The sequence below is a fragment of the Macaca nemestrina genome, chromosome 18 (genome assembly GCF_043159975.1).
Source record: "Macaca nemestrina isolate mMacNem1 chromosome 18, mMacNem.hap1, whole genome shotgun sequence".
Classification (NCBI taxonomy): domain Eukaryota; kingdom Metazoa; phylum Chordata; class Mammalia; order Primates; family Cercopithecidae; genus Macaca; species Macaca nemestrina.
In genome coordinates, this window is record NC_092142.1 from 22157454 (window position 1) to 22174622 (window position 17169).

General features: G+C 47.7%; 1 protein-coding gene across 1 annotated transcript in view; it reads right to left on the reverse strand.

Annotated features, from left to right (window-relative positions):
* Positions 1-462: 462 nt before the first annotated feature.
* The window catches only part of LOC105485017 (component of oligomeric golgi complex 7), a 66440-nt gene continuing 49733 nt past the window's right edge, over positions 463-17169 (reverse strand). Inside the window, exons 13-17 of the mRNA XM_011747171.3 lie at positions 16127-16267; positions 10513-10596; positions 5313-5427; positions 4422-4565; positions 463-879 (exon numbers count right to left, since the gene is read on the reverse strand). Coding sequence (XP_011745473.1) covers positions 713-879; positions 4422-4565; positions 5313-5427; positions 10513-10596; positions 16127-16267 — 651 coding nt within the window. The 3' untranslated portion in view covers positions 463-712. The remainder of the gene's footprint in view (positions 880-4421; positions 4566-5312; positions 5428-10512; positions 10597-16126; positions 16268-17169) is intronic.

Sequence of the window (17169 nt, forward strand, 5' to 3'; positions counted from 1 at the left end):
TTTGGGAGGCCGAGGCAGGCAGATCACTTAAGGTCAGGAGTTTGAGACCAGCCTGGCCAACACAGCAAAACCCTGTCTCTACTAAAAATACAAAAATTAGCCGGGCGTGGTGGCGGGTGCCTGTAATCTCAGCTACTCGGGAGGCTGAAGGGGGAGAATCACTTGAGCCCAGGAGGCAGAGGCTGCAGTGAGCCGAGATCATACCACCGCACTCCAGTCTGGGTGAAAGAGTGAGGGTGGAAACAAAAAGAAGGAAGGAAACAGTCTTCTTGCATTTCACAGTAGTTATTTATTCCATTTTCAAGATCTGATCCTTTAAAAAATTATCTAAAAAGTCTTCTCTGATAAATAATACATCTTTAATTTACAACTCCTTTTTGATTATACAAATGAATCAAGGCCTTTTTTTTTTTTTTTTTTTTTTTTTTTTTTTTTTGAGACAGAGTCTCACTCTATCATTAATTTTTGTATTTTTAGTAGAGATGGGGTTTCACCATGTTGGTCAGGCTGGTCTCGAACTCCTGACCTCGTGATCCGCCTGCCTTGGCCTCCCAAAGTGCTGGGATTACAGGTGTGAGCCACTGCGCACGGCTGAATTAAGTCTTTTTCAAGTAACTTTGCCCAAGATTGGGCAGAGTTTCTGAGCAAATCTGTGCTGGCGAGTCACAGAACAGCACCCCTGGCTCTCTTGGTGGTCGGGTGTGCGGTGGGGTCAGTAATTCACACTCCGCATGGTGGCCACGGTGGTGGCCAGGCGACGGGGCAGGCCTTTGCTGACCTGTCTATAGTCCTCAGGCCTGGTCTTCAGGAGTGTCACGATGTGCTGCAGGGTGCGGGACGGCTGCAGGCCCAGGGCGTCCATCACGTTGATCAGATAGTCTGTGGGGGCGGAGAGGAGAAAGACAGAGCTCCACAGACTCAGCACCAAGCACCAGAGAGCCCCACAAGGCCTCCACTGAATACGAAACAGAGAAGCCGCCCTGCCAAGTCCCTAGATGCGGGGCGCCCACCCTGCCCTCAATAGGTAGTACCCTTTACTCACCAGGTTCTTCCCACAGTGTCAGACTAGACTGTGAGCTTGGCTTGAGTCTAGGAACTCTAATAAAGAACTAACCAACATCACTCTCATCCACACCCACACACACATATCCACACTCACATGCACACACACTCTCACATCCACACTCCCATGCACACACCCGCCTTCAGCACCAGTCTGAAGGACCAGCTGACCTCACCCAAAGCTCTGTTCTGGGGACTCCTGGGTTCCCAGCCCTGGACCCCAATGTATCCACCGACCACTTGGGAAACCCAGAGGGTCAGGAGACACACGAGCTTGTCTGAGCAGCTACCAAAGACCTCCCGTCAGAACCCCAAAGTGAAGACAAGGACAGTGTCCAGGGTGGGACCCTGGTATAATGCAGGTTTCCACATTTCCCAGATGACCCCTGAGGCCCTGGGGATACAGCCAGATACAGATTTCTGAGCCTACCACCAGACTAGGTCAATGAGCATCCCAAGAGAGGATTCTAAGGTTCTGTCATTCTACAAAGTGACCCCAGTGGTTCTTTTTTTTTTTTTTTTTTTGAGACGGAGTCTCGCTCTGTCGCCCAGGCTGGAGTGCAGTGGCCGGATCTCAGCTCACTGCAAGCTCCGCCTCCTGGGTTTACGCCATTCTCCTGCCTCAGCCTCCCGAGTAGTTGGGACTACAGGCGCCCGCCACCACGCCTGGCTAGTTTTTTGTATTTTTTTTTTTAAGTAGAGACAGGGTTTCACCATGTTAGCCAGGATGGTCTCGATCTCCTGACCTCGTGATCCACCCATCTCGGCCTCCCAAAGTGCTGGGATTACAGGCTTGAGCCACCGCGCCCAGCCGACCCCAGTGGTTCTAAACACCAGGCAAGCTTGGGCGACACTGTCAGCATGGGGGAGCAAACCAGGTGCAGCCAGGTGTGACCTCAGAGAAGCCCTTTCACCTCCCTGAGTCTCTGCTTCCATCTGTCCACACAGTTACCACCCATCAGGCAGCATGGATAGGGCATGAAGCGGGAAACGAACATGAGAGCACCCGATGTGTCACAGGTGATCAGTAGATCAACGCTGCCTTTCCCTCCATCCTGGGCAGTGCAACCCAACCCAAGGGAAGCCTTGCAAAGCCTTCTCCAGCTCCTCCCAGTTCATGCTTGGAAAGACTAGAAGACAGCACCACCCAATACACCCCTGGCTACTTTTTTTTTTTTTTTTTTTTTTTCTTTTGCGAGACGGAGTTTCACTCTTGTTGCCCAGGCTGGAGTGCAACAGCACGATCTCGGCTCGCTGCAACTTCCGCCTCCCAGGTTCAAGCAATTCTCCTGCCTCAGCCTCCCAAGTAGATGGGATTACAGTCACCCACCACCATGCCCAGCTAACTTTTTGTATTTTTAGTAGAGACAGGGTTTCGCCATATTGGCCAGGCTGGTCTCAAACTTCTGACCTGACGTGATTCACCTACCTCGGCCTCCCAAAGTGCTGGGATTACAGGCGTGAGCCACTGAGCCCGGCCCCCCTGTCTACTTTCTGATCTTGGGTTCATGTCTTCTCCTTGACTACAGTGGAGCTCCAGGCAAGGCCTCAACCTTCCCTATGTCTTTTTTTTTTTTTTTTTTTTTTTTTTTAACATTTTGTAGAGACAGGGTCTCGCTATGTTGCCCAGGCTGGCCTCAAACTCCTAGGCCCAAGCAATCCTCCTGCCTCAGCCTCCCAAAATGCTGGGTTTACAGGCACGAGCCATGGTGCCTAGCCCCCTGTGTTGTCTTTTTGAGGCCCAACTCAGGGCAGGGCAGGGCAGGGAGGAGGTGCCTACTCTGTCCTGGTTGACTCAGGAAGAGCTGCTTCCCAGCAAAGGTGCCGCCAGGCAGGTACCTACTCCTTTACAAGTTTATCCATAAAACCGTGAGCTTCACTTGACTGTCAGCCACGAGATGCAAACAGCAGGCCCACAGTCTCCTAGGACACTTTTCTTTGGCCTACAGTGTTTTTTGTTCTGTTTGTGCTCACGCTTAATTTGAATGTCTTTTGGGTGTGCATGCTTTGCCACAGACCTCACCAACTCTATTGCCTTATACCCTGTCAGTTTCATATACTAGCCTTACCTTCCCTGCCCCTAACCTCACATCCTTACAGTGTGAGCTCAGTAAGCATGGGAGCTGCCTAAAGCTCTGTTGTCTCTATCTCCTAGAACTACGGCTGGCCCACAGATGCTGGAGCAATGCTGAATGAGTGAAGAAATGAATCTGCAGGGGGAGCTTAACAGGGAGGAATAACAAGAACAACTAAACTGAGGGGCAATCCCTAGATCTCACTCCACTCACTAGTTCCAGTTCTTCCCCTGCTGCTGCCTGTACTAACAGGGAACACCAACACGCAACTGAATTCTCTCATCTTTCTCTGATGGGAAGCAGCCATAAGGCTGCCTATGCCTCTGGTAAGTGCGGAGAGCTGACTATGAAATGAGCAGGGGTCAGGAACTCAGGACAGCTGGATCCCAGGCCTGTCTCCATCACTAACAGCTCTGGGACCTGGAGAAAAGCACCTCCCTTCTAGTTCTTCTTCTGCAAAACAAGAGCCAGAAGCCGGTTGAGCCTGGCTCAGCCCTGTGGTCACTGAGGACGAAGCTCTGGCTGGGTCCCCAGGGAGCTGATCTTTCAGGCGTCTACCACCCACTCTCCTGACCACCCCAAGAGCTGTGTTATGCTAAAGAGCAGGCAAGGCAATGGAATGGTATCAAGAGACTGGGGAGATTCCCTGCTACCTGCCAGTAGTAGCCCCACGCTCAGAGCACACCTGGGCAGTGAGGCCCTCCAGTGAAGAGGGCAGGCAGGAGCAGAGGGGACACGCCCACTGACTTGGGAGGCAGGATGCTATCTGGATGGAGACCACAGAGTGATCCTGGCCACGTAGCCTTGTTATGCAACCGCCCTGGGCCTCTGTTCTCTATCGGTATGATGGAGAAGAGAGCACCCACCTCATAGGGGAGTTTGGAATTTCATAAGATGATGGGTGCGAGTGTTTGGTCCAGCGCCAGGCATGCCTGGTATGCAGTAAGAGCTCATTAAACACGGGTTGGGAATTATGGTACAAATGGAGCAGGCCAGGTGAGGCCAGGCTGCAGGACTTGCTGAAGCTTATCTCACTGAAGCTCCCCTCAATGGTTCTCAAGTCCTCTTTGAAAACACAGATGTCTGAGCTTCAACCCGGCCTTGCTAAGTCAGAATCTCTGGGGCGGGGCCTGCAGAATCTGAATTTGCAACCAGCTTCAGAGCCAAATCCACAGCTGAAGCTAAGGGGAGATTTGGGATGAGATTCCTGGAGGGCAAAGGAGAAACTGACAGATGCAGTGGGCAAGAGTTGTCCCTGCCACCGCCTGTCCCCTGAGGACCCACCGATGTCGGTGGCCAGCTGCTTGGCAGAGTGCGGGCTCAGCTCGGGGATCTGCAGGATCGCATCGCAGTAGGTCTGCATCGTGGCTCTGGCGATCGAGCCCAGCCAGTTGTCAGCCATGTTGTCCAGCTCGGGCAATTCATCCCCTGAAAAGAAAAGGAGGTCACCAAGGAAAACGCAGAACCTGCTGGGTGACCTGGCCTGCAGTAGCTGCTTGAATGCACCAAAGTGCCAGGAAGCTTCCGGCCTCAATGGGAAACACAGGAAACCGAGAACAGTTACATCTTAGGGCCAGGTGTAGTAGCTCATGCCTGTAATCCCAGCACTTTGGGAGGCTGAGGTGGGCAGATCATTTGAGGTCAGAAGTTTGAGACCAGCCCGGCCAACATGGCGAAACCCCGTCTCTGCTAAAAATACAAAACTTAGCCAGGCGTGGTGGTGCGTGCCTATAGTCCCAGCTACTCAGGAGGCTGAGGCAGGAGAATTGCTTGAACCCGGGAGGCGGAGGTTGCAGTGAGTTGAGATCGTGCCACAACACTCCAGCCTGGGTGACACAGCAAGACTCTGTCTCAATAATGATAATAATAATAATAATAATAATACAGAATATAAAGTTACACACAAAATACCATCTGCTTACAGAGCAGAGCCAGAGGGCACAAGCGAAAGTGGAAATACCAGTGTGTTCCACAGTGGGATGTGCTTATAGATTTTTTCAAGTTGTGATATTGTTATAGATGTGGCATCTGTACAAAAAGTACAAGTTAGAAGGTTTAAAAAAAAAAAACAGGGCTTGGTGACAAACGAGCCCAAGGATAAGGTGTCATCTGGGGTTTCTACCCTGGAAACTGACAACTTGACTTGTAACATCGCCAGAAACCATCCCCGCTTACCCTGCTCAGGAGGAAATGGCAGCTTTCCAGCGTGCAATGCCAACTCTAAGGCAGAGTCCTCCTGAGTCACAAATGGCTCAAGATTCAGGGGGAGGGACATGATGTACTGCCCGATCTGAAACAAAAGAAAGTGCTGTTAGCCTGACATTGATACATATGGGTTATTACTTTATGGGTACATTTGTGTAAAGGCAGAGAGACAAAATTGCTAGACCTCGGGTGATCCCAAGTCTGATCTTTCTAGTATGTGGTGATGCTTGTTATGGCAGTACCCTAAAAAAGAATCACTGGTAGTTTGCATATAGATTATAGATTCATCCTTTTTTTTTTTTTTTTTTTTTTTTTTGAGACAGAGTCTCGCTCTATCTCCCGGGCTGGAGTGCAGTGGCTGGATCTCAGCTCACTGCAAGCTCTGCCTCCTGGGTTCACGCCATTCTGCTGCCTCAGCCACCCGAGTAGCTGGGACTACAGGCGCCGCCACTTCGCCCGGCTAGTTTTTTTTTTGTATTTTTTAGTAGAGACGGGGTTTCACCATGTTAGCCAGGATGGTCTCGATCTCCTGACCTTGTGATCCACCCGTCTCAGCCTCCCAAAGTGCTGGGATTACAGGCTTGAGCCACCGTGCCCGGCCAGATTCGTCCTTCTTATAATGGCCCCAATATTTTTGAAATGCATTCAACACAATCTCTATCTCAAATGAACTAATGGATATCAAAATGCTTTGTAAAATTTGAAGCACTCTATAAAAAATATATTACTGTTCATAGGTGAAAAACCAATAAGATACCAGTCTCAGAAAGTGTGAGGCCAAGCAAGAATTCAAATCCTGTCTTCTGAGGCCAGACGCAGTGGCTCATGCCTGTAATCCCAGCACCTTGGGAGGCCGAGGTGGATGGATCACCTGAGGTCAGGAGTTCAAGACCAGCCTGGCCAACATGGTGAAGCCTTGTCCTACTAAAAGTACAAAAATTAGCCGGGCATGGTGGCAGGCGCCTGTAATCCCAGCTACTCGGGAGACTGAGGCAGGAAAATCACTCAAACTCGGCAGGGGCAGAGGTTGCAGTGAGCCGAGATAATGCCATTGCACTGCAGCCTGGGCAGACTCTGTCTCAAAAAAAAAAAAAAAAAGAGACTCTCTCTCAAAAAAAAAAAAAATCCTGTCTTCTGGATTGGGATCTGATTCTCTCCCTCCTAGATAATTTAACCAGAAGAAGAAAGGAATTCTGTTTGGAAAAAAAAGCCATTTATAACTATAAATTAATTTGAAGAAAAAACTATATTGTTTTCATAATATAAACTCTTGAAACTAAAGATAGACAAAACCCTGGCTGGTGGGGAATTGCAAAAGGTCATTTGCAATTGTCCTAAAAGACATTTAGAACATGCCCACCATTAGCAGTCTTGGTTATGTGTTTGTCAGATACCCATGTGATGCCAAGAGTGTATTTCAGACCACTATTTCCTATTTCTATTATCATTCATTGTTTTTATCATTCATTCAATCATTTGTTTCCTATTTCTATTATCATTCATTAAGGTTAAGTACACGTTTTGTTTCAAAATAAGGGGGCTGACTTTTCAGGTTTCAAAAAGATAATATATGTTTTTAAAAGGTCTTTGAGCCTGTTGTTGCTTTTTTTTTTCCGGCTACATATTCATTCCATGACATTCCTGCCACTGATAATTAATTCTGTAAGCTAAAAGTCAGGGGACTATCGAAGCAAGATCTTCTCAGTCTGGCCTCACACATGTCTACGTAACAGCGGGCTCCTTTCAGGGTGTGGTGTCCAGAAGTTAACAGAGACTCAAAAATCTACCCAGCCCAGAGAACTACAGGATGATCATGCCCTTGTTTCTAAACATTCAATATGGTTTGGCTGTGTGAGTGTAAACATTCATGATTAGTTTGGTGTCCCTTTCTTTTTTTTTTTTTTTGAGACAGAGTTTTGCTCTTGTTGCCCAGGCTGCAGTGCAATGGTGCAATCTTGGCTCACTGCAACCTCTGCCTCCTGGGTTCAAGCAATTCTCCTGCCTCAGCCTCCCGAGTAGCTGGGATTACAAGTGCCTACCATCACACCTGGCTAAATTTTTTTGTATTTTCAGTAGAGACGGGGTTTCACCACGTTGGCCAGGCTGGTCTCCAACTCCTGACCTCAGGTGATCTGCCCGCCTCGGCCTCCCAAAGTGCTGGGATTACAGGCGTAAGCTACCGCGCCCGGCCTGGTGTCCCTTTGTAAGAGATACACAGATGGTAAAATAAATCATTTTTTTCTTTGATGTACTCAGTATAATCTTTCACCCAAAGTAAGCAAGTGGCCACTTACCTCACTAATAACAACTACTGTAAATTTCAGCCTGAAGTATTAACAAATTCATCATTTTTCCCCAAGGCTAGGGGAAGAGAAGGATGCTGATTTCTGGTGTTGGAATTTCTCCACACTATAATAATTCCTCTCAACAAGCCCTTCCCGAACACCTACTATATACAAAGACCCCAGACATACTCCTATATTTTGTATACCTTTCATCTGTAGCCATAAACTTTTGGCTAAGTGCACAGACTCAACTTTACCTTGCATATACATTGTTTTAAAATTTCAAAGCATTTTCTCCTATTTCATCTCTTTACAATGCTCACATGATTCTGTGTGGGTGAGGGCTTTCACCAATAAGGCAAAGTATCATTTAGGTGAAAAATTTCAACAATCTGACACCTCTAACTTCAATCAATTAGCCTTAGACTGTAGGGACTGCTGGGGTTCCTAGATGGATCTCACGGGGCAGGTTTCTCTCAGGGGTCTTGGCTCTATTCACTCTTTGGAAATCAATATGGAAATCAACATGGAAAGGGCTGCTTATCATCCCACCTGTGGATATTTGTCTACTGTTCTCACATATGCAATCAATATTTCTTGATATTCTAGTTGGGTTAACTCAGTGACTTGGGAAAAATGAAAAGTTTTGAGGTCAGACAGACTTGGGTTGGAGTTCTGGCTCTACCACTGTGAGAACCTGGGCAACTTTAATCTGTCAGGACCTTGGATCATCATTGCTGAAATGAGGATGACCTCATATTACTTCAAAAGGTTGTGGTGAGGGTAGAATTAATACATGTGCTATGCACGTAAAGCAGCTGGTGTCCTAACAGAGCAGCCACTGGGTAAGTCGCTGCTTCCTCCCAGCCCTACTCCCACTGTGAAGGAGGGCTGCCAAACCTGTCTCACAGACACGATCTGGCCCAGCCACTAACCAACCTGGCACTGTCCTTGCACACAGTACGTGTTCAATTAGGTGTTCCTTTCCTTTCCTGGGTTCAGGTCATCAGCCTCCGTACAACCCAGGAGGACAGCAGCAGGCAGGGAAGGGCCTAGGCCTGGAAACTCCTCCTAGCCCTCCTTCCCTTTCTAGACCCCAGTTTCTTCAACCTTAGAATCAACTTGGCAGCCTCTCAGGTCCCATCCAGCACCATCATTTTCTGAATCAATTTAGATTGCAAGCATACTATCTCCGTTCTAAAATCAGATCATTCAGCCAGGCACGGTGGCTCATGCCTATAAACTCAGCACTTTGGGAGGCCAAGGTGGGCGGATCACTTGAGGTCAGGAGTTTGAGACCAGCCTGGTCAACATGGTGAAACCCCGTCTCTACTAAAAATACAAAAATTAGCCAGGTGTGGTGGTGGGCGTCTGTAATCCCAGCTACTCGGAAGGCTGAGGCAGGAGAATCACTTGAAGGAGAATCACTTGAATCCAGGAGGTGAAAGTTGCAGTGAGCCAAGATAGTGCCACTGCACTCCAGCCTGGGTGACAAAGCGAGACTCCATCTCAATAATAAATAAATAAATAAATAAAAATAAAATCAGATTATTCCCATGGGTTGTAAAGACCAACCCACATCTTAACAGTTTCATCAGTAGAGGGTATCAGGTGCCCTGGGAAATAGAAGGGAAATGACTGTTGTTTTAGACTTGATATTGCCCCAAATGAACAGAGAGCAGAGAGCCAGCCACCTCACTGCCTGCCAGTGGGACTGCCATGCACTTCTTGCAATTATACAACATGTACTTTTTTTTTTTCCTGAGGCAGGGGGTTGCTGTGTCGCCCAGGCTGGAGTGCAGGGGTGCAATCACAGCTCACTGCAGCCTTGACCTCCTGGGCTCAAGCGATCCTCCCACCTCAGCACCCCAAGTAGCTGGGACCACAGGACACACCACCATGCCTGGAGAATTTTTTACTTTTTTGTAGAGGTGGGGTCTCCCTATGTTGCCCAGACTGGTTTCAAACTTTTGGGCTCAAGCAATTCTCTTGCCTCCACCTCCCAAAGTGCTGTGACTATAAGCATGAGCCACCAGGCCCAGCCTAATATTTATAATACTTTTAAAATTCCCTTCTAATTATTTCAGCAGAGTCACAACTTACACATAGGGGTTGGATTCTAAGGCAAGAGCGTAAGGCAGAAATCACCTTGAAAAATCCCAGAAATCTCCCATTGTGTGAGGTGAGTGTGGTTTGGCACATATTACTCCTCTGTAGTGTTTCTTGTGTGCACTGACATTTAAGAGCACCTGAGCTAGACTGCAGGAAGGAACAGAAAGAAAGGCTGTATGCAGGTGTCTGGGTGACTGTCAATTCCCAGGGGTGAATGGGGAGGGCAGCAAGGATTCCACGTGCCCCCACTCCCCTGCATGGTTTATTCTGTTCTCTTTTAATATTCAGTCTCTATAACTGCAATTCTTCCGAAGAGATTTGTTTGTTACTATGAAGTTAAACATGAAAGCACTCCGCACAGAGCCTGGCACATGGTAGGTGATCACTAAAAGCTGCCTGAATTTGAATTCACAACCACAAACACACACTACTCTTCTGAAAGCCACAGAGAAGAATGTGGCCACCTGCCTCTTGACTTCCCAAGTCAGGATTTCCTATTAGACTCTCAACTCTGGCACCCTTAGGTAGTGGCCACATCTCATATAGGGAGATGGTGAAGGGGTGAGAATGTGCCGGGGTCTGGAATCGCCATGTGGCTCTGTTGCATCTTCTTAAAGTCCAGGATCTGGGTGCAGACTACCCTAAAGCACAGGCTATCCAAAAGGGTCAGATAACACCTATGAGGAAATGACTATCTATAAGGGCAAGAATCAAAAGACAAGGAAGGTCTGAAAGGCTTGGACTACCCCGGAGAAGCACACAGAAGCTCTTACGTTGCTGATGTACTCGAGAGGGGTGAGACTAAAGGCAGGCAGGTCATCCGTGAGGGTTTCTCCAATGCCAGCCGTGTTCCAGCTCTAGGGGTGGAAGGAGAGGACACAATCAGTACCTAGCAGCCAGGCAGCCGTGAAGACGCCACCCAGAAATACACAAAGAAGAACGTGGCCTTCCCCAGAGGCACCGTCTTTGGTCAGAACTGACCGCTGGAGCCTCCACCACTCAGCAGGCAGGGGCTTCCCTTCTTTAAAGCTTCACCTGGAAGCCCGCCAAACAGAGGCAATGGTTTCTCTCTCTGCATTCCTGCAGGTCCATAAAACAGGAACTGCCACACTGGCTGAACTGTGGGGTGGGAACTGATCCCTTTTATTTATCTTGCTGAGATTGTGACAGGAGAAAGTCGGATATTTTTGGTCCAAGTTTCTCTGCGTAGCGGGGCCACTGTGTAGAGAGGTACTGGGTGCAGGCAGCCTCACTGCTTCATGGGTCCTTAGCACGCTAAGGAGAACAGGGCTCCCTGAGGTCCCCCACAGAGGCCACGTGTCAATCCCTGATCTGGGAGGGAGGCCTAAGAAGCCTTTCTGGCTGCAGGAAGAGCCAAGCCTCATTGGCAATACTGCTTTACCTCAACTAAACTGCTGCTTTATTTCTCACCACCTTCTGGATCTGTTTCTCAACTGATCAGAACTCAGAGGGACGGGGATGGGATGGCACTTCCAAACCCCAACAGCTGCCCCTCTGGCCTCTCTGTGGTCCCCCTGTGTGAGAAGAACCTCGGCACCACCATGCGTTTCTTGCCATTTGGAGTGAATACGTCTTCCGTGTTGCTGTGGGAGTCTTGCCAGCAGTCTGTACAGAGTTGGGGAAAGGACCCGTGCACATGTGCTCACAGACTTCAGCGTGGCACACCTTCACACAGAAATCTCGCTTCTTACCTCCAACCTGAGCCACTCTAAAGCCAGCCTGGAACACAAGGCCCTTTCTGGCTGAACTCTGGGAGTGACTCCGGCGGTCATGTAGGAACTGCTGTCTGCAGCCACCTGATGCCGGATCCGGTTGCCTGATCCTTTAAGTAGCATTCCGGGAAAGGAATGACCACGTCCACCCCTGGGCTCCCAGCCCAGGCTCAGCCTCGGCAGCCCTCCCCATGCTCTCTAGCGCCCACTCGATTAGGTCTCATTTTCTTTGATGTAAATGAGCTCTTTTCTTCCCCACCCCAGGTGCCCCCAACCCCTGTCCTACAGTTTTCTAGACTCTTTGTTCTTGCCTGAGAATGCTCTTTTGTCTCAAAAGAGCCTACTTTTTTTTCCAGCTAACTCCCAATCCACCAAGAAGGCACACGCCAACCATCCACATTTGCCAAGTACCCAGGATGTCGAGTGTCTTGTGCTAGGCTTTGCAAAGAAGAGACAAAGAAATGTAAGATTTGCTCCTTGCTCTCTAGAAGGGAGCTACTTGGGGAAGCAAGGCCCCCCTACATACTCCCACCCTGTACACCCCCACACCTCCCATCCTGTTCTGGGCCCTCCTCTCTTCCCCCTGCAGACACATGAGTGCTGCCTCCCACTTCTAGAGCTCTCAGTGTTGGAGGCAAGGAGCAAGAGCTCAGGGCGATGAGAGAAGCGGCTGGCCATAGGATGTATGTGGTACACAGAGGCAGAAAGAGGCTGGAGGGAGAAGGCACAGCTTTAAACACCAAGCTAAGTAAAGGCTTTACCTTCAACAGGTAAATTGCAAGGGAAAAAGAAAGAGAGAGAGAGAGAGAGAGAGGAAACTTACCATTCAAAAAAGACACAAAAGACATCCCAATAAATCTCAATGTGCAGGATCCTGGATCCTAGATCCTGACTCAAAGGGTTAAAATAAATTATGCCATTTATAAATCAACTGGAAATGTGAACACTGATGACATTAGGAATTCCTTTTCTTTTTCTTTTTTAGGGTTGATTGTGGTACTGTGATTATTTTTAGAGTCCTATTTCAGATGAGGGGGTATGTACGAAACAGGATGGCTAGGAGCAGGTGATGAGTATATGGAGTTCCTTATACTCTTCTCCCTACTGCGTATGCGTGAAAAGGTTTCTAAAAACAGACAATCAGACTTACCCTGGGGAGGGTTTTGAATGAGGAGAGATAAAACCAAAACAAAGTTTGTGAAGGTAAATACAGCAGCTCTGCAGAAAACTGGGGTGGGGGGCAGGTGGCAAGCTCATAAACAGAGATGATGAGAATCCCCCGTGGAAACAGGTAGGGGACACAGAGAAAAGGAAAGGACAGCAATCCTTGGTGGTTTGTTGGCAAAGGGGTGCAGCAGGGAGCTGAGATGCTGACAGGCTGGGAAGCAGAGTGTGGGGAGAAGCAATTGCTTCCAGGAGACCAAGAGCAGGTACTGATGTGCAGGGCGAAGACAAGCAATGCCGCCATCCATCCCAGGGACTGCAGCCTGGAGGCCCCAGGAAAGGCCTCAGAGAGGAGGCAGGAGGAGCCTGTTCAAAACATGAACAGGCAGAGGAGAGAAGGAAAGAACAGCCAGAGTGGGAAAGAAGTTTGGAAGAAGGGCAAGACAGAGTGGTTTGAAATAGGGGGTGCTTAAAAAGCAGCAGAGGGCTGGGTGCGGTGGCTCACGCCTGTAATCCCAACACTTTGAGAGGCTGAGGCAGGCAGATCACTTGAAGCCAGGAGTTTGAGACCAGCCTGGCCAACATGGTGAAACCCCATCTCTACTAAAAATACAAAAATTAGCCGGGTGTGGTGACACTCGCCTGTAGTCCCAGATACTCGGGAGGCTGAGGCATGAGAAGTGTTTGAACCCAGGAGGCGGAGGTTGCAGTGAGTAGAGATCACACCACTGCACTCCAGCCTGGGCAACAGAGTGAGACTTTGTCTCGGAAAAAAAAAGGGAGGGGGAGGGAAAGCAGCAGAGAATGTCACTTGAGGGCAATAGGGAAATGCTGCAGGTCATTTTTTAATTGTTCAAAATTTATTTAAAGCATCCTTCAAATGAGCTTTTCTATCCATCTGTCACCAGGTAAAATAGGTACACTTCAATAATCTATTTTGAAATCAAATAAAGCGTTGGTTTGTAGTCTTGGAATATAAAAGGGCAATAGAATTTACCAGCAAATGCTGAAAACAAACATTTGATGACCAGGGTTTAATTTTCAAATCCTTAAGGCTGGAGTGTTTGCCCTGGTATTGTGTGCTGGCGCTCTCGGAGCGCTCCTCCTAATCTCCAAAGCCACCTGCGCCCACTCCCAAGGGCCCGGGGTGCTGCGGTGAAGCCGGAACGAAAAGGTAGGACCAAGCACCCAAGAACTCCATCATAATGAACTCTGGAATGCAGAAGTAGGGGGAAAAGGACGGGGGAAGCACCAGCCGTGTTTAAATGTAGAACTAAACCGGGAAGCATTGAGGTTTCAGAACAGAAAGTCAGTACCGTCAGCTTTGACAAAATAAAAATAATACAAACAACCCAATCTGGAGGCCGGGGAGGGGACGGGAGAGAGACAAGGAAAGCTAATCCCCTCGTCTTTCAGTGGATCATATGTATCAGTATCTGTCTGCAACGGAAACAGGATTAACAAAAAGCAATGGCAACTCCAATCTCTTCATAGTTTTCATAATCTTTTTTTCATAACCTTGGAGAGAGCTTCTGGGAAATGAGTATCTTTTGTGGAGAAGAAAAAAAAATCTCGACCAGGCTTGGTGGCTCATGCCTGTAATCCCAGTACTTTGGGAGTCCGAAGTGGGTGGATCACTTGAGGTCAGGAGTTCAAGACCAGCCTGGGCAACCTGGCGAAACCCCACCTCTACCAAAAAGTACAAAAATTAGCCCGGAGTGGTGGCAGGTGCCTGTAGTCCCAGCTACTCGGGAGGCTGAGGCAGGAGGATCGCTTGAACCCAGGAGGCAGAGGTTGTAGTGAGCCAAGATCATGCCACTGCACTCCAGCCCGGGTGACAGAGTGTGACTCAGTCTCGGAGAAAAAAAAAAAAAAGGAAAAAAAAGAAAAGATAAATGTCTCAAGTTCAATAATTCCTTTCGTTTCATTTAGTGTCTCTTTTTTTCTGGTTAAATTCAAATAAAATTATATTGTGCATATCTTGTTTTTCTTAAAAACAGCACTATAGTATAATTCCATTTCTTCCTATAGATCTATCTGCTGATGGCCACTCAGCCTTTAACATGTATAGGCATGCAGAGAGAGATGTCTGGGTTGCTGGACATCAAATTGCTGACACTGATTATTTCTCGATGGTGGGATCTTGAAGGTATTTATTGGATTTTTTTTTTTCTTGTATTGCTTGAGTTTCTAAAAATAAATACCTATACAATTTTTATTTTAAAAAAATCAAGTAAGTCATTCTTCCTAAAAAATGAGAATCATAGAAAGGAAGAAAACTACCACTTATTATACATCTACTCTGTAGCCAGTGCAATGCTAAATTCTATCAATATACAAAATCTTACTTAATCCTCACCAATCTATATGAGAATTACTGTATCCCCATTACACAGATGAGGAAACGGAGGCTCAGAGAGGAAGGAATAACTCAGCCACGTGATGGCACCCGCCTCATTTGTGCTACATCTCTCCTCCACTTTATATCCCCTTCTGCCCTACTAATACAAAATCTGATTGAAATAGATCTCATGGCATTTTGCACAGAAAAATCATAAAGAGTGAAAATCACAAACTTCAAGGGTGGAAGGAACCTCATGATCATGTCGTTTAACTGAGTCCTTTTACGGATGGGAATCCTGACTCCCAGTGAGGGGGTGAGGCCTGACTGAGACCATGCAGGAGCCCTGGACTCCCAGCCTTGCAGGCTTTCTAGACGGTGGTAGAAAGCAGAGCATGTTTGATATTGCCAGATGAGTTCTTGTCATTTTGTAAAAAGATCTCTTGGTTATTAAAGGCCCATAACTGGAATCCAAATGACCTTGAAGGGTCAGTAAGATACATTAACCAGGGGACTGTCCCGCCCAGTAATCCAAAAGGAAAGTAACAAGATCCGGAGCAAGGGAAAGAAAATAGAATTAATAGGCAATGCCTTGAAAAATAATTTGCGCAACCAGAAAAAAGAGGGTGTGAGGAAAGGAAGGTGAGTCGATTGTAGAAACAGCCAAACAGAAAAGGTATCAAGGAAAGACAGGAACAGAGCCCTCCAAAGCCCCCTCAAAAACACAAGATCCATTCTGATAAGGCACTCCCCTGAGTAAAGTTCCAGAACCAATTCTCCAGAAATGTTTCGCGTGGTGTGAAAATAATTCAATCTCAAAAGACAATTAGCTCTTCTGACCTGGTCTAACCTACGAAGGGGCACATAATCTCTCTTACTTCTCCGCTGCTCCAAATGGGGAAAGTTAATTAAGCAATTTTAATAATCCTGAGAACCATCTGTGAATAAAGTATCAGAGTAACTACAATAAAGATAAGAAATTCATGTTAAGCAATGAGGTGAAATTGGAAAGTGGCTCTTTCCGGCTTGGGAGAGTTAAAGCGGGATCTTCCCAAAGCTCTTGGAACAGGGAGGGTTAAGCCCACACTCAATATGCTTGAGTTGGAGGCAGGACCCGGGGGAAACTGATGCGGTCAGTGGGAAACTCACGTCCATCTTGGAAATGAGCAAGAGCTGTTGTTTGATGCGCAGGAACACGGAATCGAAAGCCAGCTGGTGGGCCTGCTGGTTAAGCCGAGTCAGCGCTGCTCGAGGTGCAGCCAGCAGGTTGTGGTTGCTTGACCCTTTTTCCTAAGACAAGAAAATGCAAAAGGCAGTTGTTAGGCCCGAAACCCAACCCAAGTATTAGCTAGTTAACCATTTTGAAAACTCACAGGAGAATTGGGGGTTCTATGCAATAGTGGTTCCCCAAACCCGGCTGTGCCCCAGGCCCCCCTGTGGAACATGCTGAATTGCAGATTCCCAAGCTCCACCCCAGAACTACTGCATCAGAGTTCACTGGGGTTGGAGCCCAGGAATCTGTATTTTAAATTCACTTTCCCAGGTGATTCTGATGCATTTGGGCTAACATGAGCTCACAGACTCTCTAGTTTAGGAAAAGTTCACCTGTGACCATCCCTCAGGGATAGAGGAGGTAGGAAAGAGGGGGGAAACAAGATCAGAAGCTTCACATATAAATCAGAGTGATGGACAGAGCCCTAATTCCCGGGGAGGTCAGGTCAAATACACTTGGCTGAAAGCCAGAGTATGTACAACCTCCATGAGTCCCAAGGAATTCCAAATAGCCTGAGAAAATACAGAGATGGAAAGTGTAACCTTAGTTTTGCTATTATAAATGAACCGATTACAACAGACATAAATCAGATTAGCAATAAAGATAAACAGAGTTGTTTTAACCTAATCACAGAAGCATGGATGAATGAGTTTACAGAATTGCTTTAAGAAGTGTTTGTCAAGCTCAATGCAGCCAGTTGATGGGTCAAGGTGCAAAGAAATGGGGAGGCCCTGGGAGAATAGCACTGAAGCCTCACACATGTCCAGGCCCCCTGTGCAGTTCATTCCAGAGCTCTAGGCCCTGGATAATTTTCTACTGCATCTGGCTGGGCAGGGTGGCTCATACCTGTAATCCCAGCACTTTGGGAGGCAGATCACCTGAGGTCAGGAGCTCGAGGCCAGCCTGGCCAATATAGTGA